The following is a 25627-nucleotide window of genomic DNA, read 5'->3' as shown; positions in this document are numbered from 1 at the left end:
CACAGCAAGCTCAGAAGTGAGCTTGGGCTATCCCACAGTCATCAAAGTACATCACGGAGGGCAATGTAATCACAGATGGGCCTATGGGTTGCCATGGCAACCAGATGCCATACACTGGTATCCAGGCTGGCCATGGCCTGTGATTGCTATTGTGAGCTATACAGCTACAGAAGTACTGCAATGCATCATCTTAGCGATCACAGCTTTTATGGTGCAAGTCCCCCACAGGGACATAAAAGATGCAAGGAGATAAATTTAAAAAAAAATAAAAAAATGGTGGTTTAAACGAACCCCTCCCCCCCCCTATTTTGCACACTTTCCTGTTTGTATGAAAAAAAAAATTGAAGACCCCACCACCACCACGCACACCTCTAATTATGCTATCTGTAGTGACCTCTGCAATCGAACACACAATTTTATCCTGAACAGCAAAAAAAACCGTAAACTGTTTGGGATAAAAAAGTGTTTTCTCGGTCTGCCCTACGATAAATTCTTTTTAATAAAAGTATTACAATACCTTATATGCACCCAGAAATTGTAGCAACAAAAACTACAGTTTGCACGCAGAAGACGAGCCCTTATACGGCCATGTTGACGCAAGAATAAAAAGTCACGGAGATAAAAATTAAAAAAAAAAAACAACAAACGACGCACTTATAGTCAAAGTAGGCCATGTTCTTTAGGAGTTAAAACTTAACCACATCTCTTAAAGCTGTGAAGCAGGTGGTGGTGGTGTGTATGGTGGTGACAGACGGAAACCGCACTTTTTCAAAAACTGTCTTTGTCGCTCCATAGGAGGGTCCTCTGTACTTAAATGTCTTATTCTTAACCGGAGTGTCACACTTAAGGTTCTGTGTCTTTAATTGGACTCCACACTTCTAATGTATTTTCACATATCCATGCCAGGGGAACGCCTGGGTGAGACAAGGCACTTCAACTCTCTATCACGGCTTAGCAGTATTCCTATAGTACTCCATCCTCGTACGCCGTATTACATTCTCGTACTTCATACTATATGTCGAAGGCCCGCGGTGTGACTCATGGCCTCACGCACCATAGTGGCCAGAGTATATCGCTGACGTCTCAATACACCATAGATGTGAACAGAGCTCTCCATACATGTAGGCTTTTGTCAACACGTAACGCCACCACTCACAAGGCCGTGTCCACGAAACCTAGCACATTCATGTAGCATATCCTTACATATTAACCATGCACATCAAACTAGCCACAATACCCCACGAGTCACTGTTCTGTCCGGGAGATGCTTGCCCAGTCCAAACTTGTCCATCAATATCTCTATAGAGTGCACACACTAATGTCTCGTTGCACCAGTCTCGCAAGTCTAGCAGCTCTTAGCGCCAGGGACCTTAGAAGACATCTGCTTTGAGGACTGAGTCCCATGTAGGAAGGGCGACTACCTCTCTTTCCACGCGGGGCTGTATCATATTCTGCCCCTGGATCATCGGCCCTTTTGGCATCTTCTTGGCCCTCAGGTCATCAGGCCTTTTACAGTGGCCAACTTTCATGCTGTTCAGTATGGGGACCGCACCCTGGTCACCTCACTGAACGGCCAACGCCATGTGAGTCTCGGGCCTCTCCTGTGCCCGCTGGGCCTCCACTAGGTGCTGCTCACACTACTGCTCCTGTGACGCTGCTACAAATCTAGCTGACCAAGATGGCTGCTGTAAGCTCTTGGGGCGTAGCCCATTTTATGCACTTGTCTCTGCAGAGGCGTGGCTTCACAGCGCTGACGCACCAAGCAGGTCAGCGCTGGCATTGCTAGGAGCCCCCTCTAGTGGGGATAAACAGCAGTTCTCTCCAGGTACTTGCAAGCGCCTACTTCCGCCTCTTCTGGCTGCATCACTGACCAGAAGGGGGCAAAGCTTAACAAGCGGCTCCTGAGCTGCTGCACGGTAAGGGGAAAGTATGTCACTGCTACCCTCTTACACCTGTGCATATGCAAAACTTTACTTTTTCCTTAGAGGAGGGGGAGTTGAGCTTACTGAATGCGGGATGAGAGAGCAGAGACACAGCCTGCTCTGCTCATGCCCACCCTGGGATTAAAGGCAGAATGATCGGAGCATGCACGACCAGAGTGAAGAACTACTTGAGGTCGTGTCCAGGAGCAACCAAAGGTAAACGGTGAGGATGAGAAGTCACGTCTGCTGCGTTTAAAAAAAGAAAAAAAAGGGGGGGGGGGGGGAGGGGGTGTATTTGAAAAAAAGTAGTAATTTTGGTTATAGAACACACTATGCGACCAATGTGTTTTTTTTTTTGTTTTTTTTTTTAACTCCTAGATGTCCTGATTCAGACTTCTTGATTCTACTTGTTGTATAATCTCTAAACTTTTATTAGTCTTTTTTGTTTTTGTTTTTTCTTTGTAATCAAGCTGCCATCCTCGGAGGAGGAGGTCGTCTTTTCATAGGATTTGATTTCTGCACAAGTAAGCAGGAGACGTTTTGTGCAGAACATTCGGCTGTAACCTCCTTCTGCAGAAAGTTAGAGAAATAATCCTGTGGATTAATGTACAGTTTAGCGAGCGCTCAGGAAATCATATGTTTGTGACATAATTTCCTCACTACATTTTTCGCTGCCTCACATCCTGCAAGTAAAATCACTTCTTACCCTTTAGCCGCCCCGCTTGTCGCAGCCAAGAAGTTTATTTCCTAATTCTCTATAGAAAAATGAAATAATTTCTGGCCGCCAACTTGTCAGATTTTGGTAGCGGAGCCGTGATGACGAGTGGCTGCGGTTTGGTGTATTCGGGTTACGTTCATGCTTCTAGGCTTCCGTTCCGAAGAACTAAAAGTAATGCAGGAGAATAATGGTATAATAAAAAGTAAGCAATTGAACGTACGAGTTCCTAGGCGCTATCCACCGCTAGCTACAACATGAGAATAACCATAATTTATTCACGGCACGTAATAACCGTAGACAGTGTCAGTTACTCATTAATTAATGAGACCATACCAAAGAGATAGAAATGGTGTAATGCAACACACAACTTGTATGATAACACACAATCTTTAAAGGGAAGCTGATTCTCAATACATGTGCAGTGTCTCTGTGTATACTACAGTCCATGATCCGGATTTGAGCACCAGAAGCTTGCATAATGTTCGCATTGTTAGCCCTTACTATAGCAGGCCTGCTAACTAATTATTCCTAATGGTGTGCACAGTGGTTTACTGAGGCCGGCCTCACTTACGAGTTATTACAGATCACCTTTCTGATCTCTTCTTCCTGTGTCCTCAACAATGCTGCTGAGCTCTTTCCTGTTCAGAGCTGCAGAATCCTCCACGATCATTCTTCGAGTCGATCTTTGGGCCTTCTTTACACCCCGGTACTCGGATCGGCTTCGCTCCCCTTTGCTTTGCTTGGGTTTGCTCTCTGTCAGCCGTATCTTTTTATGTTGCACCAATGCAGTTGGTGCTGCCTGAGAGTTGCTGCAGTCTCCAGCAGCACCAGAGCTCACTCACTTAGTCCTTGCGCTCGGCCATCAGCCAATCAGCTCTTAGGGAATGTGCTTAGCACTGCTGCAGAAAATTTGGTGCAGATTTTGGTTCGCACAGTTCGGTGCAATTTTTGGCATATTTAACAGTCCATTAATATACCAACATTGTAGCCCTTTTTAGAAGCCCCTTACAACAGATAGACTAGTGAGAGATATGTGTTCATATACACGCAGCAGTGTAAGCCGGCCGCTAGTGTGGTAACAGTCCGCATTACCTTTTCATTGTGTTTTCCATCTGTTATTTAATGACATGCGGTGGAACAGAATATGTTTTATCAGCTCGCTTCATGTCTTCCTGCTCCGTTCTGTTGAGCACAGCAGTTCTTTTATGATTTCCTAGAGGACTTTTAACAGTCAGAGTTGAAGTCTCTAAAAGAAGTTCAAAGTAAAGACAGAAATGTTGCATGTTCTCTTACCCTGACATCGCTGGTTCCTGGATTTGTTTAATATTGCTAAGGGGTTTCCATAATAGAAGGATCTTTTTTTTTTTTTTTTTTTCCTTCTGCAAACTGCGCCACTCTTATTCGTGGGCTATGTTTCGTATTACAGCTTAGCTTCATTCTAATGACTGTCTGGGCCTGCCAGAGCGAAAGTCAATGTTTGCAGCTACTCTCTACTTTTGACATAGAGGGATGTCCCAAGTAGGGGACTTAGTGGCATACATACAGTAGACGTAGGGCACTATAGCAGATATTCTGGTTTTGACACCCAGGACAGGAGGGTCTGGTATTTGCTTACCACCACTCCCTTTCCAAGACCATTCCCAACCCACTTGTTATAGAGCAATTCAGTTCGTATGGAGAGGGGAGTCCTGCACTGATTTCAGCCACCTAGTAGAAAAGGAAGTGGGACCATATATTGCTGGGGCCCCTCATTGCTATATAAGCAGCAGGAAGTAAATGGCACGGTGGTGTTGACTACTAGAATCGGCACAGAACGGTAAAGATTATATTGTTTTTTGCTTTTAAAATTACCCTCTTAAATTTACCTAAAGCAAAAAGTGTATATGGAGCCTGCTGTTAAAGGGTTTCCACGTAAATACTTTTGATGACGTATTCTCAAGATAGGTCATCAATAGTTGATCGCCGGGGATCTACTGATTGTGCCGCCTGCTATTGGTGCAGCGGGGCTCGGCATAGTCATCAGAGCTAGAGCAGAAAGTCTCAGAAGTAAATTCACATTCATTAAAATTAGGGTGAGCGAAGCTGCCTATTAGACTTGTGACTCCCAACGCCATTGACTGGTGGTGGGCCACCACTTGGCACCCCCTGATGATCAGCTGTTATCCAGGCCGGTGTGTGTATAGAACTGTAAACTGACAGCTTTGTGTACAACGCAGTGGCCCAGGTTGGTAATACAGGCTCTGTTTCCATTGAATTCAATGCCTGCTGGTCCTATAACAGCTGAGCAACGAACCCCCACCAATCAACAGTTGATGACCTATTCTGTGGACAGCGGGAGAAACCTCCTTTTTAAACTTTGGATGAACTATAAAGATAGATGATCAGTAGTAGATTAGAGGTTCTTCAGAGCAGCAGACCCTTGTTGATCGCCAAAGGCCTTGTTTTAGTGTCTGGAAAACACACAGCGCTATACACAATGTAGTGGCCTGGATTGGAACTGCAGTCACAATCCATTCCCTCGCTACAGGACTATGGAGCTATGGTGTTTTCTAGAGATGAGCGAACGTACTCGGTAAAGCACTACTCGTCCGAGTAATGTGCTTTATCCGAGTACCTCCCCGCTCGTCCTGAAAGATTCGGGGAGCGCCGCTGCTGACAGGTGAGTTGCGGCGGGGAGCAGGGGAGAGCGGGCGGGAGAGAAGGAGAGAGAGATCTCCCCTCCGTTCCTCCCCGCTCTCCCCTGCAGCTCCCCGCTCCGCGGCGCTCCCCGAATCTTTCAGGACGAGCGGGGAGGTACTTGGATAAAGCACATTACTCGGACGAGTAGTGCTTTACCGAGTACGTTCGCTCATCTCTAGTGTTTTCATCATATAGCAGCTCTGTTCAGTAGCACCAAGGCCTCAGCAATCAGCTAATGGGCGGGGGTGTTGGGTGTCAGACCCTCTATCAATCTTCTATTGCTGGACTATCTTCAAGTCTTCAAAAACCCCTTTATGTACCATAAAATAATGAATTTCAGGTAACTTGCAAACTCTCCCTTATTAACCCTTTTGCTTGCCCCTTTATTAACCATATGTAAGTATGTACGTATTTGTCATATGAAAGTTGAAGAAAAAAAAAACATTTTAAGAATTTTCCACAATTTTGGCATTTTAATAAATCTATGCAACTCAAATCAGCCCGCCGTTACACCGAAATACGTAAAGTACAATATGTGATGAAAAACCCACGGTCCGGGCTACCTGCAGGGTCTGTTCAGACGGTCGAATCTTCCTCCTGAATTCCACCTCTTCCTCGTCCGAAGCGGAAAATTTGCATCAAGACCTGGCCTGCCACATCTTGACACTGAAACGCAATTTTCCCAGACGTGGATTTTGTCCCTTGACGGCGCTAAATCTGCACTTGGATCCGTGCTAGAGAGCCGCAGAGTCCATGCAGAAAATTCTACTGCAAACTCTGAACAAACCCCAATAAATGGGTATATAAAACAATTCTGATGTGTTGTGAGCCCTAGCGAGAACAGAGGGGTGCCATGCTTCGTGGCTCCTGTGCCCGGGCCTCTGCCCTTAGGTGGGTGCATTTTCTGTTAGCCCACCCTAGGGTGGTGATTGGATCTACTAGTTTTGGCATGGGCAGGCTTGGCCTTGAAGAGGTTAACGTACCTAATGACGGCGCTGTGATTATCCGAGTTAATACAAAATGAATAATTAGTTTTGCGCACTACAGACGGTACAGATAACGATCTCGTCCATCCAGTTTCTACACCTCACTTTGTTTTTACACAAATAGAATTAATCCGATAGCGAGAGACGGAGAAAAGCGCGGATCGTTTCCTGTCGGTCCGACTTCCTCTATTTTTTTTTTTTCCCCCTTCAGTTCAGTGGAAACGGTGCTTGTAAGTAAATGAGTAATATGACATGCCCGATTATGTCTGCTGATGGGAAGGTGCCGTCTGACAGCCTCCTCCGGCGTCCTTGTTGTATCCCTTCAGTCCCCAGCTGAGCCCAACAGGTCAGGTCTTCAGGATTCCCTCAGTGTTGCACAAGTGATGTAATTATTGTCGGGGCCTCTGACATTGCCACAGGTGGTCTTACTATAGGATATCCTGAAAACATGACCTGTTGGTGGTCCCTGAGGACTGGAATCGCACCCGTTGTATCTCTAGCAACAAGATTGTCGGTGTTCAGCTCGAAGTTGGAAAGGGAAAGAAGCTTAAAGGGGTTTTCCAGGGAGCATACTACTGATGAGCCATCATCAGGATAGGTCCTCAATAATTGATCGGCCGGGGTCCCGACAGATTAGCTGAGGGGCGGGGGGGGGGGGCATGCTGATGTAGTGGCCAGCGCTTGTAACTGCAGGCACGGTTCGTGGTGATTTAATTGAGAGCTGTGCCTGCAGTTACAAGCAGCGGCCACTACACAGAGAGACTTCTGCTGCTTCCACTCTGACCTCTGTGTATTTAAAGGTGCCAACAGTATGCGCCCGCTCAGCTGATCAGTCAGGGTCCCAAGTGATGGACCCCAGACGATCAACTATTCATGACCTATCCTGATGATGGATCATCCAATAGTATTTAATAATGGTAAATCCAGGCGATACCCATCCGCAGGCTATATAGGGAAGTGTTATAGCTGCTCTGTGTATAGGGATCTGTATGCCGCGCCCTATAGTATCCCAGATCGATGATGAAGTTAGCTGATTTTACATGGGCAGTTGAGTTGGCCGACCCCAACTTTGAGACACCTGGCTAAAGGTACGGGTTTATTTAATGGGGAAAGGGGGGGGGTTGTGTTCATATGCCATTGCCAGACCTCTGACACCTCAGGACCAGAGGATTGTACATGTTGACATCCAACGTTCTTGGTCACTTTCTCTGATGTCTGCTGCTGAGGAACAGTCAGGAGGCCGCCAATACAGCGCTACTTCCCTGTTCTCTACCATGGTGATCCAGCTCTACTCACGATCTTTGTTATGGGGCGGCTTCCATCTGCTCGCTGCAGCCAATCAGAGGCCACAACAGTCAAGCATCACTGTTCCCAGCATCTGAGTGGTGATACCAGGAGAACACGTAACTGATTGGCTGCAGCAGCGTCCAGGTGGTATCCATTCCACAAAAAAGACCGGGCAGATTATAGGGCGGCAGTATTCGACATCTGAGGCAGAGATCAGGTAAGTAGCGCTACTTTTGTTTTGGCACATTTAATGCCATACTTCTGGCAATGGGACAACCCTTGTAAGCCTTCTTTCACCTCCGTCTTTCTTTCCCGTCTGCCGGAGGTATACGTTGGGAGTAGTCCCGGAGATTGGCCTCCAGCATACGCTGCTGTATGTCGACCATTGACTTCCATGGGAAGACTGCATACAATAGTACTCTTCTGGCATATGCCAAGTGCAAGGGGGGGTTTATGGATAGATTTTAGAGCTTTGCCCCATGGAACAGAAAACCTATATGTGAATAGCCCCTTATGTGTACGGCCCGATTCAGGCTTCATTCACACAGTCACATGAACATCTCATGACGGGGTTATCTGCACCATGCCAATACATGAGCTCAGATCCCATCAGTAGGATTCCCCACAGGCACTCATTTGGAGTGTTCATGTGACGAGAACGAATACTTATCACTGAGGCTTAACCCATTAGTGACTGCCTAGAAGCCGTCTTGCGGCAGTGAGCTGCAGGCTTTCTTCATTTTACGACGCTGCATCAGGTGTCCCGTACAGGGTATAGCAGGAACTCCGCTGTCACCTGGGCTCCTGCACTCATTGCTGGGTACGGAGGCCTTTTAACTCTCTAGATGCCACGGTCAGTGGAACTGCAGCACCTAAACAATATCGTGAAAGGCTAAGAAAAATAATTCTGCATACATTATAAGCAAAAATTGCTAATTTTTCATCTCCTTTCTCACAAAAAATGAAATAGAAAGCAATCAAATAGTCGTATAAAGTAAGAAGAAAAAAAAATGCCATTAATAAACTACATAGCTTCTTCCACAAAGAAAAGCCCCCACGGCTTCATCAACAGAAAGGTCAGTCATTACTTTTTCACGACACTATATAGTTTTCGATAGGGTTATTCCCATCTCAGACTTGCATGGCATATCCACAGGAGGTGCCATAAGTCAGCAGTGTGGGTCCCACTTAAGAGACCTCTTATCCATTTCTGTTCTGGCCCCCACCTCCCCATTTTGGCCATAGGAGATGGCCACGATTATGGAAACGGCCAAGTGGGCTTAGCTATGTAACTCCCATAGAAGTCAATGAAAGTTCTGCAAACAGAACAGCTTGATGAGCTGCACTGTTTCTGCAACTCCCACGCCTTGGAAGGATCCGCACTAAAAGGCGCACCAAATGGTCCGCATTTGCTGTTGTAAAAAATGGCAGTATATTCGCCACCTATGAGCGCTCTCTTTAGGGGTCTTCGGGAATACAAGGAAAACTTCACAGGTTTAATATCATGTAAAATAAAGAGAAAATGCATATTCGCCTTCTCCGGTGGTTCCCCGTCCCACACTGGAGCCCCGATGCGGGCACATACCGTACCTTCTGCACATGACCGTTCAGCCAATCACTGGGTTCCGAGCGGCGGGCATCGGGGCCGGTCAGAGAGCCGTTGGGACGGGTCTGTTTGATCTCCATATTTTTGTGTCGTTTATAGCCTGTGAAATATTCCCTTTAAGTCCTGGAAATCCCTTTGGCTGCGGTCCAGGCAAGATGGCCGCCCCCAGTCATGTGCCGGCTGAAACTAAAAAAATCTATAATCAGAAAATAAAAACAGATTAGAAAATGGAAAATCTTCTGGTTTTAATTGTCCTTTTAAGGCAGATGTGTTTGGGTTGTGGCGTTATAATTAGTCCTTGGCTGCTTTCAGAAACCTCAACTACTGCAGTAAATGCCGGCGGGGCTCGGCGGGCCTCGCTCACGGCCATGTGGTAGGCGGCATTTCTCAAGAAAAATGCAAGAAGGTTTTTTTTATTTCTCTGGGAGTGAGGAGATCCGCGGCCGCGGCTTATCTGCCAGGCTTGTGATCCCGTCTCCACCCCTGTTTGATTTGGCAGCCGCCTCACCAGGCTACCGGCTGATACACAGAACCACCGGGGACTTGTTACACCAGACTTCCTGCTGCCCTCACATTTGCTTCATTACTTTTTCAGGTGCTATTAAAATCCGGAGGGCGATTGTAGCGTAATACCAGCGCGATTGTTATGGAAGCTGGCGGGCGCAGGATGTTAACGCTTTATTGGTTGGCAGTCTATAGTTTAGGGCGCTGATCTCCGTTCCATATTTAATTCTTCCCATTGGGGATTCGGCAGTCGCTCTATCCAGCGTAAAGCCGGCCTCCATCCGAAACCTACATATTGAAGGGATCGTCTCGCCATCCTGCCGTGTACCAATCTGCTTCGTAATCTATAGCGGATTTAGCTTCTTATTGCCAGTGGAGTTGTGGCTTGCCACTATGGTCTGCCAGGCGCTGCCATTGGCGGTCAATCCTGGTCGTGAACCTAAAATTTTGTTCACGGAGCCACTTAGTTCTCACTTTTGCCCCGTGGCACGGTGCTCCGTCACTGTTCATCACCTAATTGCTAATGTCTTTTGATCATTTTAAACGATCTCTCCAAAAATACAGAATCCTCTACCCCGTTTATACGGGTCAAATGTGCTTTAAAGTATAGATTCGTTCCCATTGGTAAAACAGCCGGACTGCTGTGAGGTTATTCCTCCACGCCGGTCTTGGATCTGAATTCCTCCTTAGAACAGGGCGCCTGCTGTTAGGGGAGCTGTCCTGCTATTAAACATCCTTTCCATGGTAATATTTGCCATCCATCGACTGTTAAAGGGCCCCTGCCCAGCGCATGTACAGGAGATTCCTATGAATGCGCCCATAATAGGGCTAAATGATCTGCGCATGCGCAGGTCCCCGCTCGCGTGAGATTTGGACCAGCCTGTGGATGATATAGGAGATGTCATTCACGCCCTTCTTTCAGAGAGGGCCCGGGTTACCAAGTGCATTGCGAGCCATAGAGATGGTCTGGGCTTGCCCCCCCGGACAGTTCGGGCACAATTGGCGTAGAGCGTGGGAAAGATTTAATCAGTTTACAGTATTAAATGGATTGTCGGGTTAGAAATGCGCTTTTAAAAGTTCAAGCCACATAATTTAAAACAAAAAGTGTACTTGCCCTCCTCAGCCCGAGCAATCTAGCACTGCAGTCCCGCGATTCACCCGGTCTCCGTTGACAGCAGATGTCAGGTGACCACCGCCTGCCAATCTGAGGGCGGAGCATCACTGTTCGGAACTCCTGGTATCATGGCGCTCAGGATATAAGCGCTAATGCCATGAAGCAGGTGGTAATGCTGCGATCCCTGATCGACAGATGGCAGTCACCTGACATCCGCTATCAACAGAGATCAGGTGAATTGTGGGGCTGCAGCGCTGGATTGCCGGGGCTGAGGAGGGCAAGTACACTTTTTGTTTAAGTGATATGGCTCTAGATTTTAAGCTAATTTCCAGCCGGACAACCTCTCCTAATGTATGCCGCTGTTAGGCACTTCTGGCGAGAAGTTGTACAATGAGTTCTACTTTTTTGTGTAGTTGTGAAGGGTTTATTCAGCTCCAAATTGCTAATGGGGTTCCTTTTTAAAAATCATCCTCTGAAGAGTGGACACTTAGTATGGTGTCACCCGGTGTTCAGAGTGTGTATCAATGTGCAGTATAGATGAGAAGATTCCTCGTCCAGAGGCAATAAAGAACTATACTATTAGCTGCCAGAGGGGGAAGAAGACTGATTCTGTCTACAACATTCTCCCAGCAGCAGGGATTAGCGGCCTCCGAGGAGGGCACAGGGATGCAAGAAATGATGAGAGAAATATTTTTTATTCAATAGACAATTTACTTTAACCCCTTAAGAGCGAAGACCTTTTCTTGTTTTTTCCTCCCAACTTTCAAAAAATTGTAGCTTTAGTTTTTCCGTTGACACAGCGGTCTGAGGGCTTGTTCTTTGCAGACTGAGTTGTATTTTTCAATGTGACTGTTAACTTCTAAGTGGAGTGAAACGGGGGAAAAATGCAATTTCGGCATCTTGCAGGAGGAGAGTTCTCTTGTTTTAGCATCCCTTGATAAAATCTGGATTAAAAAAAAAAACTTGAAAGAAAAACAAAAAATGGTTTCCATCTTCTGACTGCCATAACTTTATCTTTCTGTCAATGGTGCTGTGTTAGGGTTAGTTTGCAGGACAGCCTCTGGTTTCTATTGGTACCGTTAAACTCGGATTGTGGCTGTTGCGGCCAGGTGTCAGTTGGACGTTGGAGCGGGCTAGGCTTCTGAAACTGTCATTTACTCCGCACACATACATATACGTCCTGGGGTGCTACTGGGTTAAAACTGTTGCTAGCAGCCTTCCTGGCCTTTACCGGTGATGCTACTATGAACGGCAGGCAATCACTGAGGCTGGTTTACTGACTGCAGTGGTCACATGAGCAATGAACAGCACAAGGTTGCTGCAACAGCCGCCCGGGCCCGCAGTGGCCGTGGGGCCCTGCCGCAGCCGCCCGGGCCCGCAGTGGCCGTGGGGCCCTGCCGCAGCCGCCCGGGCCCGCAGTGGCCGTGGGGCCCTGCCGCAGCCGCCCGGGCCCGCAGTGGCCGTGGGGCCCTGCCGCAGCCGCCCGGGCCCGCAGTGGCCGTGGGGCCCTGCCGCAGCCGCCCGGGCCCGCAGTGGCCGTGGGGCCCTGCCGCAGCCGCCCGGGCCCGCAGTGGCCGTGGGGCCCTGCCGCAGCCGCCCGGGCCCGCAGTGGCCGTGGGGCCCTGCCGCAGCCGCCCGGGCCCGCAGTGGCCGTGGGGCCCTGCCGCAGCCGCCCGGGCCCGCAGTGGCCGTGGGGCCCTGCCGCAGCCGCCCGGGCCCGCAGTGGCCGTGGGGCCCTGCCGCAGCCGCCCTGGACTACGTGCATTTTTCTTTTTTGTTTCTTTCATAATATATTTGCTTTTGCCATGTGAATACTCGGCAGACAGACTATTTTTCAGCAGCCTGTAATCAGCAGTGTGTCGCAGCCTACTCAGTACTAACTCAGGTTATGTCCCATCTACGATAGATAAAATCAGTTCTGAAGTTGTTGTCCTCTTCCTATGTTTTCCCTTTATGATGCACTACATGTTTTGGCAAAGAAAAAAAGTTCCCATAGTGCCCGGCGCAGGGCTCGGGCCCCGCAAGAAGAGGATGCATAAATGTAAAGCCTCAGCGATTTCTGAAGAATAGAGAAGTGCTATTTGTAGAAGCGAGAGCCAGGACACAAGATAATTCTGTGTTGTTCTAGCGGTGCGGATGGAAGTGCGAATGTCACACATTAATGAAGCGCCTGCTTTTGTTTTTTTTTTCTCTTTTCTTTTGTAGTTTCTTGTGCCAAACTGAAAAGGAAGAAGAATTGGTTTGGAACCGTCTATACAGAATTAGCTGCTGATGGGGAAACAAAGAAGACAGCGAAAGCAAGCAGTTCCAGCAATCCAAGATGGGAGGAACAGTTAACTGTGTATGTCCTGTCCTAAAGACTACGGACGGCTGAAAACACTTGTTTAGTTACTATTGTATCGATTGTACAATTGTTATAGTTTTTGTTTGGCTTCTGCAGCTCATATGTAGTACTCAGTCCTGTCTTTACTCCGTCAGGCGACGCTCTTGGCAGCCCCACTCACATCTCGCCTGAAACCTCTTCTAAGCTCATAACTAAAACAAAATAATCGGATACACAATCCTACCAAAAGTAATTGGCACCTGAGCAAGAATCTCGCATAGTATTTACTTACATATGTTAATACTTAGTAGGACTCCTTAGGCCCTAATGACATGCGATACCCTCCATGACATACTTGCTACTAACACCTGATACACTTCAGCTGGTGTTTCCCTAGATTCATCCTGCAAACATCTGGAGAGTTCTCTCAAAGAACATACATCAGTCAGCCTGTTTACAAGGAGTGTAGTCATTGGACAGTTAAGCAATAGAAGAATGTACTGCGGCGTGACAAATCGCGCTACTCCATCTTCAAATCAGATGGACCTACCTGGGTGTGGAGGAACATCTCTTGCCTGAGTGTTTCGTGCCAACAGTTAAGTACGGCAGAGGTTCCGTTATGGTCTGGTGATCCTTTACATGGCACGGTCTCGGGCCATTAGTTGTAGTGACACAAACCATAAACATAGACGTTCTAGACTCTAATGTACTGCTGACAACGTGGTAATACTCTGAGAACGGTCGGCCATACTCCCAACAAGACAACGTGCCTCATCACAAATCCAAGGCTGTTTTATGTTTGTTTGAGCATATGGATGAACTGGAAGGTCAGGTCAGGAAATATGAACAGCCTCCATCTTGTTTGAGAGAAGTCACCAGATGTTTGCAGGAGGAATGGAGGGAAATACCAGCTGAAGTGTATCAGACGTTGGAGAGTATCCAATGTCATTAGAGCCAAAGGAGCACCCACTAATTATTTAACATATGTAAATACTACTTTAGATTTTTTTTTTCCTTGGCTGTCCAACTACTCTTGATGGGATAGTGCAGGATCGGAGCTTAGAGTAACTTTTGAGGGGAGGAGAGAGGGGCTGCCTGGAGGGATGGGGGATCGAGCAGCTTGTATTGTATGGCATGTAACCTGCACAAGATGATGGACATAACGTTTCAATAAACAATTGCAAAGTACATACAATGCGGTTTTAAAAAAGTGGTCCAAGGTGTCCGTGGCATGAAAATTGGGAGACTTTTTCTCTGCAGCTTGTAGTTCTCACCTTTAACCCTAGTAGATTGGCATACAGATGCATTAAAGCGACCCGCCTGTCCCAGACAAGCCAAGATGTATACCTGATGCACACTGTGCATTGGTTGGCTAAAACTACACACTGCTCTGATTGGCCAGGGCTTCAGTGGCCATAGAAGAATGCTGCTCCTCATGGCTTCCGTGCGGCGGATGGGGATCTGCTGGGATAGGGGAGTATTCACTTTTTATTTATTGTAAACCCTTTTTATTTTTTTTTTAAAGTCCCAGAAAACCCCTTTAAATTAAACCTAGCAGGAGTTAAAGTTTTTTTTTTTTTTTCCTCCTGAAAACAAATCATCAATATCACATGAATGCAAGTTTTGACTCTTGGCACCCATATGTAGATCAGCTGCTCTGGGAGCGTAGTGTTGCTTTCATTGTTTACCAGGCACAGATCTGTACTTTGGGTAGCAACCCTGCCTGGGATTGAAGCTCAGCCCACTCAATTGAATGGGACTGATCTGTAATACCGGGCACCGCCACTACAAATCGTACAGAGCTGTGCCTGGTAAGCAGTGAAGGGGTTCCACTGTTGCTCCTTTAGTGGAGATCTGACTGCTAGCAGCCTTGGCAATTAGCTGACCAAACTCCTATTAATGGCCTATGCTAAGATTAGAGACCAGCAGTATCAAAATGTAGAAAACGCCTTTAAAAAGAAGTGATAAACCCTGAGATGATTGCTTGATATAAGGGTCTCTAACCTGAGACGCCCTGTCGAGGGATTCTTACAATGACCTTTTTCCTACTCCTATCTGTCAGGTACATTTGTTGTCCTGCAGTCCTTGTGTGCAGCCAAATACAACAGTACCTGCTTGCTAGAGGACTTCGGCTGTGGTGGGTATTTATTTGGGGATTTGAGTCTTCACAAGGTCTTCAGTAGTACAGCTTAAAGGGGTTGTCTGGTTACAAATAAGGACAGGTATCGGGGCAGGGCGCTGGAGCCCTGCAGTCCTCTCGGCTTTTGTTTAGGGAATGATAACACATAACTGCTGCAGGGAATCGGAGGCCACAGTATCACTTTGCCAAACTCCTGGCATCATGGCTCCCGGCATGTTGGCTCTGATGGGAGAATTGCTGGTGATGCTGTGGCCTCGATTGGCTGCAGTGGTCATGTGGCATCATGGCTCCCAGCATGTTGGCTCTGATGGGAGAGTTGCTGGTGATGCTGTGGCCTCGATTGGCTGCAGTGGTCATGTGGTGTCTTAAGCCAAAACCAGGAGGACCGTGGGGCTGCAGCTTTGGATCACTGGGGGTTGAGGACAGGTAGGTACTGCTGGATTTATTTTAAGCCCTGTGCACCAGCCCTTATATGTTCTATTATAAGTGGACAGTCCCTTTTAAAGTGTACTTAAGTTTTCAACAAGTTATGTACAATACACCAAGTTCTCATTTGTTGCTCTTTTGCCCCATTTCATGCTGTTATGTTCTTATTTTTAGGTGGTCTTCCCCATTTTTCTCTTGATCTACTGTTCAGGAAGGGGGCATAAAGCTATTCTAGTAATCTGCCAGTAGTACACTGTCCTGTACTTCCTTGCCCTGACTTCCCATGCGACATTGCACAGTCTGTGGTCCAATCAGCAGACAGGTGGTATCTGAATGTCCACCCCTCTGTTTTCCTAGGACATTCTGGCCAGGGGGTTAGCAAAACCCACTATAATTTGTGCACACCTATAGGCTGTGACGGCAGAAGGGGCAAAGATTGTGAAGATGGTTATCACAGTGTCTGCAGATCTGTCAGCCTGTCAAGATAGACCCTCCCCTCTTGCTATGGAAATGTCCATGTACCTTTATTTCTATGGAAGCGCTGTGCCTAATGCCAGAGAATGGATTGCAGAAAAGCTGGGAGGGAGCCCCCTAGTGGAAGCCACTTTAATGTGATTTAGGCCTTATGCACACGGCCGTGACGGGCTCCGCAAGCGGAATACCGCAGTGGAGTCCGTTACGGCACCATAAGACGTGGCTGGCGGTGGGCGGGGTCGCATATTCACGCTATACTTAGAGAGCCTCGAGTGGCGCAGAGTGTAAGCTCTCGCCTATGACCTGAAAGTTGCAAGTTCAATCACTGCATGATTCAGGTAGCCGGCTCAAGGTTGACTCAGCCTTCCATCCTTCTGAGGTCGGTAAAATGAGAACCCAGCTTGGTGGGGGGTAATAAATAATAATTACCTGAAAGCGCTGCGGAATAAGTTGGCGCTATACAAATACCAAGATTTATTTTATTTTTACTTCCCTTGTGCTACAGAGGAAGTATAGCATGATGGGCGGCTTCCATTGACTACAATGGAAGCCGGCCGCGCGTACTCCCACAGCAAATAGGACATGCCGCGGGTAATTTCATGCTGCGGAATTCGGCAGCATGTACATTGAGCTGTTAGGTTCAATAGAACCTTCACTGCAGTGAAACATCACGGATTTCCGCCGCATTTTACGCGGCAGAAATCTCGCCATGGGAATTAGGCCTTACAGTGGTAAAGGAACAACATGTTTACCATGCAAGTATATTACAGAAATGACGGGACTGACAAGGTAGCAGGTGAGCAGAAGCCGTCTTAAAAGTTAGTGTTCCTTTTAAGCTTTGGGCTTGTATTGTCAATCATATCTGCATAGAAGGAAGAGATTTTCAGAAGCTCCCATGTGTATCATAAGGGGCGCTCCGCTCCTTCTGGTAGGTCTCCTTTAAGAGGGGGCTTCGGTTTCGTCACACTGCATACCATGCAAGCATGTTGCAACACTAATGGCTTTTGTGCGTCGGCCAAGGTTTCAGCCATCTGTGTCCGGGCCGGCTGCCACATTACAGGGACGCTCGCAGGGAATATGTTGCAGAATCAAGTGGGAACAATTTTTTTTTTCTTTCATGGCTTTCTGGGTAATTCCATAATAATTGGGGTTCCATCTTAATGCTGTAATAGGACCTCTGGGGCGGCATAACACTGGGTCATGGAAAAGTAGCCCGGCACCGCACTTCTATGAAAGCTGACCAGGTAATAGCAACCATTCACAGTGCAACTTTCATTGTGCCTCAGCAGTATAGGAAATGAAAGTTGCTCTGTGATTGGTGGTTGGGGACAATAAAGACTTTCTTTTAGAAAACGTTTTTCATAAATGTGGCGCTGGAATCCGAGGCGGGCTGCTTTTCCGTAGACCACCCTGTACGAATTCAGACCTCCATTCAAAATGGCTAAACTGCTTCTGCCAAAAAACCCCTCATTAGACTCACAAAGAGCCAGTAAATATCTGCTTATGAATGTGTTGTGTTACAATGAGCAACAAATAATCCACATTGTAACGGTCTTTCCTGCTGTGTTTCCAGGAAGGTTACCCCACAAACTACACTTGAATTTAAAGTATGGAGTCACCATACCCTGAAAGCTGACGCCTTGCTTGGCAAAACCGTGGTGGACCTGAGGCAAGCGCTGGAAACGCATAATAGAAAATGTAAGTGGCGCAGTTTGAAAGGAAGGGGGCGCTGAAGATGAATGGTGAGGTATGAGCAATGGGGTGCGCAAATGTGGTTATTGAGGATGATGGCCCCCTTCCTGTTTTCTGTTAAACTTTTGGAGCAGTCTGGTTTGTAATGTTCAGGTTTTTCGGATATGCCGTTTTGACAAGTTCTTGCCCTTTTACGTGGGCTGATATCGGACCTCCGAACACTTGTCCTCCTCGGTAGTGTAAAGAGACCAATAATCAGCTGATGAACTAGCAAATGCTCGTTTGTCGACTAATTGACCCGTTTACACGTCTGGATGTCTCTAAGTATTAAGACATGTAGCCGATCGATGATGTATGTACACGGACGAACTATGTCTGGCAATGATCGTTACATGGGCAGATAATCTGCCGATGCTAAAAAGACCCAAAGGCCGCTTCCACATGGCAAAGCAAATTGCGCGTTGCGGGAAATAATGGCAGCATGTCCTATCAATGGGTGTTCCCTTGCAACACCACCTATTACTTTCAACGGGGCCTGAAAACGCATCGCATGGCGCGTGATGCCAGGTTTCCCATTGAAAACAGTTGCCGATCCGCTGCAGCTGAAAGCCGCGCCAGAGAATCAGAACTGTACTGAAGTGATGGGAGGCGTGTTTGGCGCACAGACTCCTCACATCCGCAGGTTCATCGCATGTTCCCGAGCGCAGTACCCTTCTGAGTTTCACGGCCTGATATCGCGCTCGGCCGTGTGAACGCAGCCTGAGAAGCCTTCCAGACTTGAATTGGTCAGTCTATTCTCCCATTGTATTGCGAACTAACACCTCGAAAGATCGGCAGGGTTTGACCGACTTCATTAAGTTCCCTGAATTCTGAGCGTTATGTAACCTCCTCGCCACATTAACGTTCTCTGTATCAGAAGAGTCCAGTGAGAGAAGTATCGGATCTGTGTCGGCTATGTCTGCTAATGTAGGCTGGATTGGCTTACCGATGTAACTTGTATGAGGTCGGCTCAACCGTCCCACCGGATCCACGGTCACTCCTGGTGATAAACGCCTTATTTCCCATTCTATATGGAATCAATCATGGTGATCAACAAATGCATGCCCACATGTTTACGGGAAGCGGTGGTCTGGCCGAAACATGTATCACTTGTACAATGATGGGGTGAGCAGTAATGTAAACTGTATTTCAACATTTCTCATTTCTTGGTAGTGGAAAGGGTAAAAGAGCAATTAAAGCTATCGCTAGATGGCAAGCACGGCACAGTCCAAACCGGAGAGCTGACGGTCATTCTAGATGGGTTGAGTGTAGAACCGGAGTCTGCTGCAACATGTAACTCCACCGTCCCAGCACCCAGTAAGTAACGTACACATGACTCGGATTACTGTGGGTCAATGCGCTTTTAAAACTTTCCCGTTTTCTCATTTTTTTAGTAGAAATCCAGCAAAATGGTGACGCAATCCGCGAAAATGGAGGAGAGTGTCCGTCGGACATTAGAGCTGGGTACGTGTATTTACTGCTGCACCCATAGGCCGTTCTATCTGCCGCTCGTGGCATTAGATAGGATGGATGGATGGCTCGTGTATCCAGCACTGCAGGCGCTTGTTACATGCTTTTATTTAGATATCACTATAGGGTTAAAGAACAGTTGTCACTTCAAGGACAGCACTTGTGACAACGGAGCCTATGTACTACCGCAGTCATCAAGGACATACGTACCAGAGAGGGCAATGGACGATCCCATCCTCTGTGCTGCTGGGAGAATCGCTGCAGAATTCCCCTCTGCAGAGGAAGTAATTGGGAGGGGAAGGGTCCCAGGGTGTACAGAAGGCGAGTAGAGGGGAAAATACATTCCAGGCCCCTCCGATCTTTCGTCCTGAAGCCCCTCTTTTATATAGGCACTGGCAGTGATGGCAGGCTTTGGAAGTAATTTCTAGGGCTTGGCCTCCTGAGCAGCAATCTGTATCTCCTGTCACCTTGTATGCCCCCAGAGGTTGAAGCTGTTCTTCCCTAGAGACCATGGCCCGCATTTAGTAAAAGGGGGGAAATTTAGCAAGTGTTTGAAAGATGGTTTTAGGGCTTATTCACATAGGGCTTATTTTCGGGGTAAGGCTTATTATGCGCTGTCGTGTCTGCTGCACGTCTCCTCTGCATCTCCGGCAAACTTGCTGATAGTTTTCCCCAACAGCAGAGGAGATGTGCGGCGGACCTGACAGCGCCTGATAGGGGATGTATTATGTGTTGTTTTGTTTTTAAATGCAGCTAGGGTTTATTTTAGGGCTTTTACAGCAGGACTTCCTACTGTAAAAGTTGCATCGCATGAAAACCGCATTTCCATGAGATGCAACAGAAAGAAAGGCTCCATAGGGAAACATGGGCTACAAAACATCGCAGATCGCAGCTGTATAGAGCATGTCGCGATTTTGTAGTCTCTCAATGTAGCAGCCTACAAAGCATCGCTCATGTGGAAGAACCCCTAGGACAGCACGGGCTTCACATACATGTGATTTGTAGCGCTGTTGCAGCACGAGAAAATCAGCAACTTTTGTGCATTCCAATCCATATGGATTTTGACTCAAAATCTGCTTCAGATCTGCAGCTGCTCCTCGCAGTCAGCAGCCCCTCAGTACAGCGCATGGAGCAGCCCTCACCCGGCACCCGCTACTAAGTGCTGCGGCCGCCAGTCAGATGACACTGAGGTGGGCGCATCACCTGACTAGTGTCTGCGGTGCTTAGTCGCAGTGGCCAGGCAACGGATGTGAGGGCTGATCTGTCCGCAGCAGTGAGGGGTTGCAGATCGCGAGGTGAGAGGAACGGCAGGCCGAAACCTGTTGCGGATCCGCAAGTGATTTCAAGTCAAATCCATGCCGATTTTGCAGAATTTCAGTTTTTGATGTGGAAATGCTGCAGATTTTGCAAATCTGCAGCCTTTCCGCCACGTGTGAACATACCCGAAGGCCGGGTTCACACATTGCTGTTGCTTTGCGGTCTTCGCTGTGGTTTTCCTGCCTTGTGGCAAAAGTGCTGCAGAAAACCGCGACAAACACACTGCGGCCGTGAACCCGGCTAAGGGGTCTTTACGTGTTTTTTTTTTTGTGTGTCCGTTAGAGGTGCCAGAGTTTTTGGCCTCCATTGAATGAATGAGGTCCTACGGCTATATTTCCCGCTATGCACCAGGGACTGTAAGTGGCCTAAGGCGCCTCCTATGTACCAATGAAAGAACAGCGCCATAATAGAAGCGGCCTGTAAACGTCTCGGCCCGCTGTGGACGCCCATACTCGAGGCGCTCAGGTTTCATTGACTGTTTATTTACATACCACTTGAGATAAATTTGATATTGTTCTCTTCTCTCCCCTTTGAAGATCTTCTAGTGACGTTCCCAACGGGACCGCTAATGAAACAACATCCAGTTACGCCGAGCAGAACGTCTTTAATGCACAAATAGCAAATGGAGACGGCACTCGCTCCCCTTCTCACGTTGCAGCCAGACCCAAAAATACACCAGCACCAAATCCACCTACTGCACAGGCTGGCACTAGAACTGGTACGCACTGACTTCTCTCCTTTACTAGCATGCTTGCAGATCACCTCGCCAACCCTCCGCCCCGCTGCAGGCGCCTCATTGATGCGCGCCGCGAAGAGCATGTAGTGAATGACTACGGAGCGCTTTAATGAGGAGTTATGCAATAAACTCCTCTTGGCTTTAGTACAAGTCGCTGTCACAGGACTGTAAACTAAAAAGGCTCCGCTGGCGGCATGGGCTTTTTATATGCCAACATTGGATGCTGTGCCTTTTATTTAACCCATTCAGGCCCAAAGTTACTTCACTGCATTTATTTCAGAGGTGCAGCTTTTATTTCCATATGGAATAGTTTGTAACGTTATGGGGGAACATTGTCCTATATAACCATCTGATTGGAGGTAAATGTTCACATACTGACTTGACATCCAACCAATACAGAGTTATAGGAATTGGCCACTTTATTAGAGACCCCCCATCTAGTGGCGCTTTTGACTTTCTTTGGCTTTTAGAGCTTTTAGATTGCAGTCTGACTCTCTGCATGCTACTAGGGTATATGGTGATTGAGCCGGCCCTGTAGTTTATCATGGTGCGTATTTGGCTTCCTTTTTTGTGAGTTATGTTAGGAATATTAGACCCAGAATGTGCCAAGAAAACCTTCCTCACACCATTACTGCACCTCCACCAGCCTGATCTGTTGGGACCTGACAGGAAGGGTTCAGTGGTTCATGTTGCTTGTGTCAAATTTGACCCCATGCCCCCCCCCCCCTCCCACTCATCAGCACAGTGCAAAAGAAATCTGGATTCATCTGACCAGGAGGTATTTTACAACTTCTCAGTGGTCCAATTTTTGCAGTCTTTTGCCCCCTTGAGTCTTGTCTTTCTGTTTCTCTTAAACAGCAATGGTGCTGGAGCTGGTCATCTGATCATATGTCCATCCGTGCTAAGGAACAATTGGGCAGGTTTATAAAAGTTTCTAAAAGAAAAACTGTCTTAGATGCTCCCAGCAACTAATCGGATCTCTCCGTTTACCAGGGCAGAATACAAAATCAAAGCCGGGCTGTGATTGGTTGCAATGGGCAACAAAGACCGTTGCTCTTTAAAACCGTCTCAGAAATTTCCCGCAAGGGGTCGTGCAATCAGACATATTAGTTGAAGCACCAGCATTGTATTCAGATGCAATTTGCTTGACTATGCATTGCCTGTTTATCAGAGTGATTCTTGACCTCCCCACCTGACCCCTTTCACCAATGAGTTGTAGATGTCCACCGGATCCCCTTCTGCTGGATATTGTTTCTCAGTCTCACCATTCTTGGTTTACTCTTCACACTACTGCATGCGAAAGCCCCACAAGTAGATGAAATCCTGTCCCTGCCTACTTAGACCCGGCCTCGTTGAAAGTCGCTCAGATCGCCCGATTTTTCAATCTAATCCACGGAAAACTTGTCGCTCGATTTTATGCCGCACCCCGGGGTCACGGCGAGAATTTCCATGCACGAAAGCTCCAATGGTGAAAGACGGTGTCTCTAATAAAGTGGCCTTCAGTGTATGATGATGATGATGATGGTTATTCTCCGCCTGGAGGGGTTTTCTGCGTTTCTGCAGTGCAGTCATGTCTGGCAGCAGCCGGCTGATCATGAAGACAAACAGGAAACCGTGTTTTCATCTCTTTTTGTTTGTCAGTTCCTGGTTTTCCCCTGGTGAAATAGCTATGGAGTCTAAGAGAATAATGTGGCTTCGGTCAGCACACGGGGAGCCGCTCTCCTGCGCGCCGCTGTCTGGCTTTTACAATGAAAATATGTCCTCTAGCAGCTTAAAATTCTTGCTCTTTAACATTCCCATGTGATCGTGGCATTAGGGATTAGCACCGGTGTGGTGAGAGCCGGGGATGTGCGAGGAGGTCTCTCCATAACACGAAGCAATCCTACACCCCCGCAGGCGTGGACACGGAGACGGTCACTTGTTTTTGCCCCTAATTACAGAAATTGGACAGTAAAGCAAAACGTACATGTATGGATGTGATGTATAGTCTCTGCTACTCCGGTGTCATGGGTAACGCTGCAGACTGGTGGAATTACAACTCTGGACCGTGATCTGTAAGGCTACATGCACACGAGCGGGACTCACACGAGTTCTGTGCATGGCGAGTTGCGTGAATATGAACTCCATTCTTTTGAATAGTCATTCATACACAAAAGCACATTTTTTTTCCCTCCTTCACAGTAATGCTGCGAAGTAAAAAAAATCGCTGCTTGTCGTATTTGTTTTTTGCATCGCCCATTCTTTTCAATGGGACAGTCAAACACCTTGCATTCCGTGTGATGCGCAGGCCAGCGCAATGTGATGTTTCCCATTTAAATCAATTGGCTGTACTCAAACAAGCGCTTTTTTTTTTTTTTTTTTTCTCGCCCAAATTCCATCTGATTCAGAAGTGGACAGAACCCATGCAAGAAAAAAAACCCCAAACCCTTATTTCAGTGGGTTAATTCACACACATGATTTTTTTCTTCCCTTGGACCAATAATTTAAGTTAGAAAAATCGCTGCATGTCCTGTTATTTTCTGTGGGAACATGAAAAATAACATGTGACTTGCTGGGGGTTTTCATGCGAGTGCGATGCAGCTTTAACTCTGCTTACTATAGGGACCACTTGGGAAATAGAAAACAAACCAGGAAGTACAGAGTACAAAAAATACAATAGAATACATTTTTTTTTTTATCCGCATTAAAATCTTATGGAAAATGGTCAATTTTTCCCATAATCGCATTTGCCCATGCGAATACAACCTAAGACTTCCTACACCGGCTGGATCGTCCCCAAGGGGGGAGAGTACTTCCCATGAACCCTTGGAGATTATGCAGACTATCCTATTTCATGTCTGCATCCAACATGTACACATAGTAGTCAATGGGGCTTTTCACGTCCCTGTATCTTCACATAGACTGCTGGGCTATGTAAAGAAATGGCAGCATGACCTATTCTGGCCTGGAGAAGGTGTATCATATGAGTGAGCCCTAGACCATACCACAACCAGGAAGCCATTGCCAACGTGTAAAGCTTCTTTTTCTGTTTTAAACCCCCCTCCACTCCCCTTCCCTCCCCCTAAAGTTCAAGCTCTGTTCATTCTGCAGAAAAAGGATATTACAGTTGTTCACCTTCTATTGTCTGTAGCTCCGGGTCTACCAGTGCTGCTGACATGCCAAGATTCTTGGCCTTAAAGTGACATCAGCAGCTTGTCTTTCGCACTGATAAAACCGGAGATGCACCCGTTTGAAGTGGGGCAGGAGTAGTGAGTTTACAGCTGTCACTTTTCAGTTTGCATAAAGAGCGGAGGGGCAGAGATTGGTCTATGCCAGCGGAGGTGTGACTTGAAGTTTTTTGTTTGTTTTTTTTTTAATCCTGTTATCACACACACACCTCAGATTAATCAGAGAGCATATTTGCTCTCTTATTGTCACTTTTTTTTTCTTCTCAAAAGGAGTGAACAGATGAGGATTTGCTTATCTAATCGCTCCTCTACACCAGATGCTGCAGACATCGCTGAACGCAGCATTGAAACATTAATACAGGAAATTTTTAAAAGCTTTTTCCCCTCAAACAAGACCTTTAATATTGAAAATATGAAAAGAACAAAAAAACTATACATAGTCCGTATCCCCACTTCATAATATCCTAGTAACATAGTATCCTAGACTAAACTACTTGGACATGTCGTCTTTCAGCATATTACCCCACCACTACTATGTTGATCCAGAGGAAGGCAGAAAAACTGAGGTAGGAGCCAATTTTCTCTTAAAAAGGGAAAAAAAGGTTCCTTCCTGATTCCAATCTGGCAATTAGAATCCCTGAATCACCGACCCTTCTGAAGTAATCAGTGACTGTAGCATGCAATATTGTAACGCCTCCAGCCTTCCAGGCATCTTCTCCCCCAGCACAGCTGCACCCTCCCCATTAAGATGCAGCCCGCCCCTATGGTAGAGCCTGATACCGACAGCAAAGTCAGCCTAGTTCTCCAGGAACCCAAACCCCTCCTTCCTACACCGACTCTGGAGCCACTTGTTTACCTCCCTAATCTCCCGCTGCCTTCTAAGTGCGGCTCGTGGTACAGGTAGTATTTCTGAGACAATTACCTTGGAGGTCCTCGCTCTGAGCTTAGATCCTAGATCTCTGAAATCATTTTTAAGGCTCCTCCATTGACCTCCGACTGTGTCATTGGTACCAATGTGCACCACGAT

At 47.1% G+C, this 25627-nt stretch overlaps 1 protein-coding gene across 3 annotated transcripts in view; it reads left to right on the top strand.

The window, feature by feature from the left end:
- Positions 1-25627, top strand: part of WWP1 (WW domain containing E3 ubiquitin protein ligase 1) — a 113257-nt gene that overhangs the window by 47424 nt on the left and 40206 nt on the right. For 2 of the 3 annotated variants that reach the window (XM_066578448.1, XM_066578449.1), the window contains exons 3-7: positions 13022-13157; positions 17753-17877; positions 19084-19227; positions 19305-19374; positions 21234-21415. In XM_066578448.1, coding sequence (XP_066434545.1) covers positions 13022-13157; positions 17753-17877; positions 19084-19227; positions 19305-19374; positions 21234-21415 — 657 coding nt within the window. The remainder of the gene's footprint in view (positions 1-13021; positions 13158-17752; positions 17878-19083; positions 19228-19304; positions 19375-21233; positions 21416-25627) is intronic. The other variant, XM_066578450.1, reaches the window with a different exon arrangement.

Source organism: Eleutherodactylus coqui, chromosome 9 (genome assembly GCF_035609145.1).
Source record: "Eleutherodactylus coqui strain aEleCoq1 chromosome 9, aEleCoq1.hap1, whole genome shotgun sequence".
NCBI classification, from domain to species: domain Eukaryota; kingdom Metazoa; phylum Chordata; class Amphibia; order Anura; family Eleutherodactylidae; genus Eleutherodactylus; species Eleutherodactylus coqui.
The sequence above is the reverse complement of the archived record's forward strand: the minus strand, read 5'-3'. Positions and strand labels throughout refer to the sequence as shown.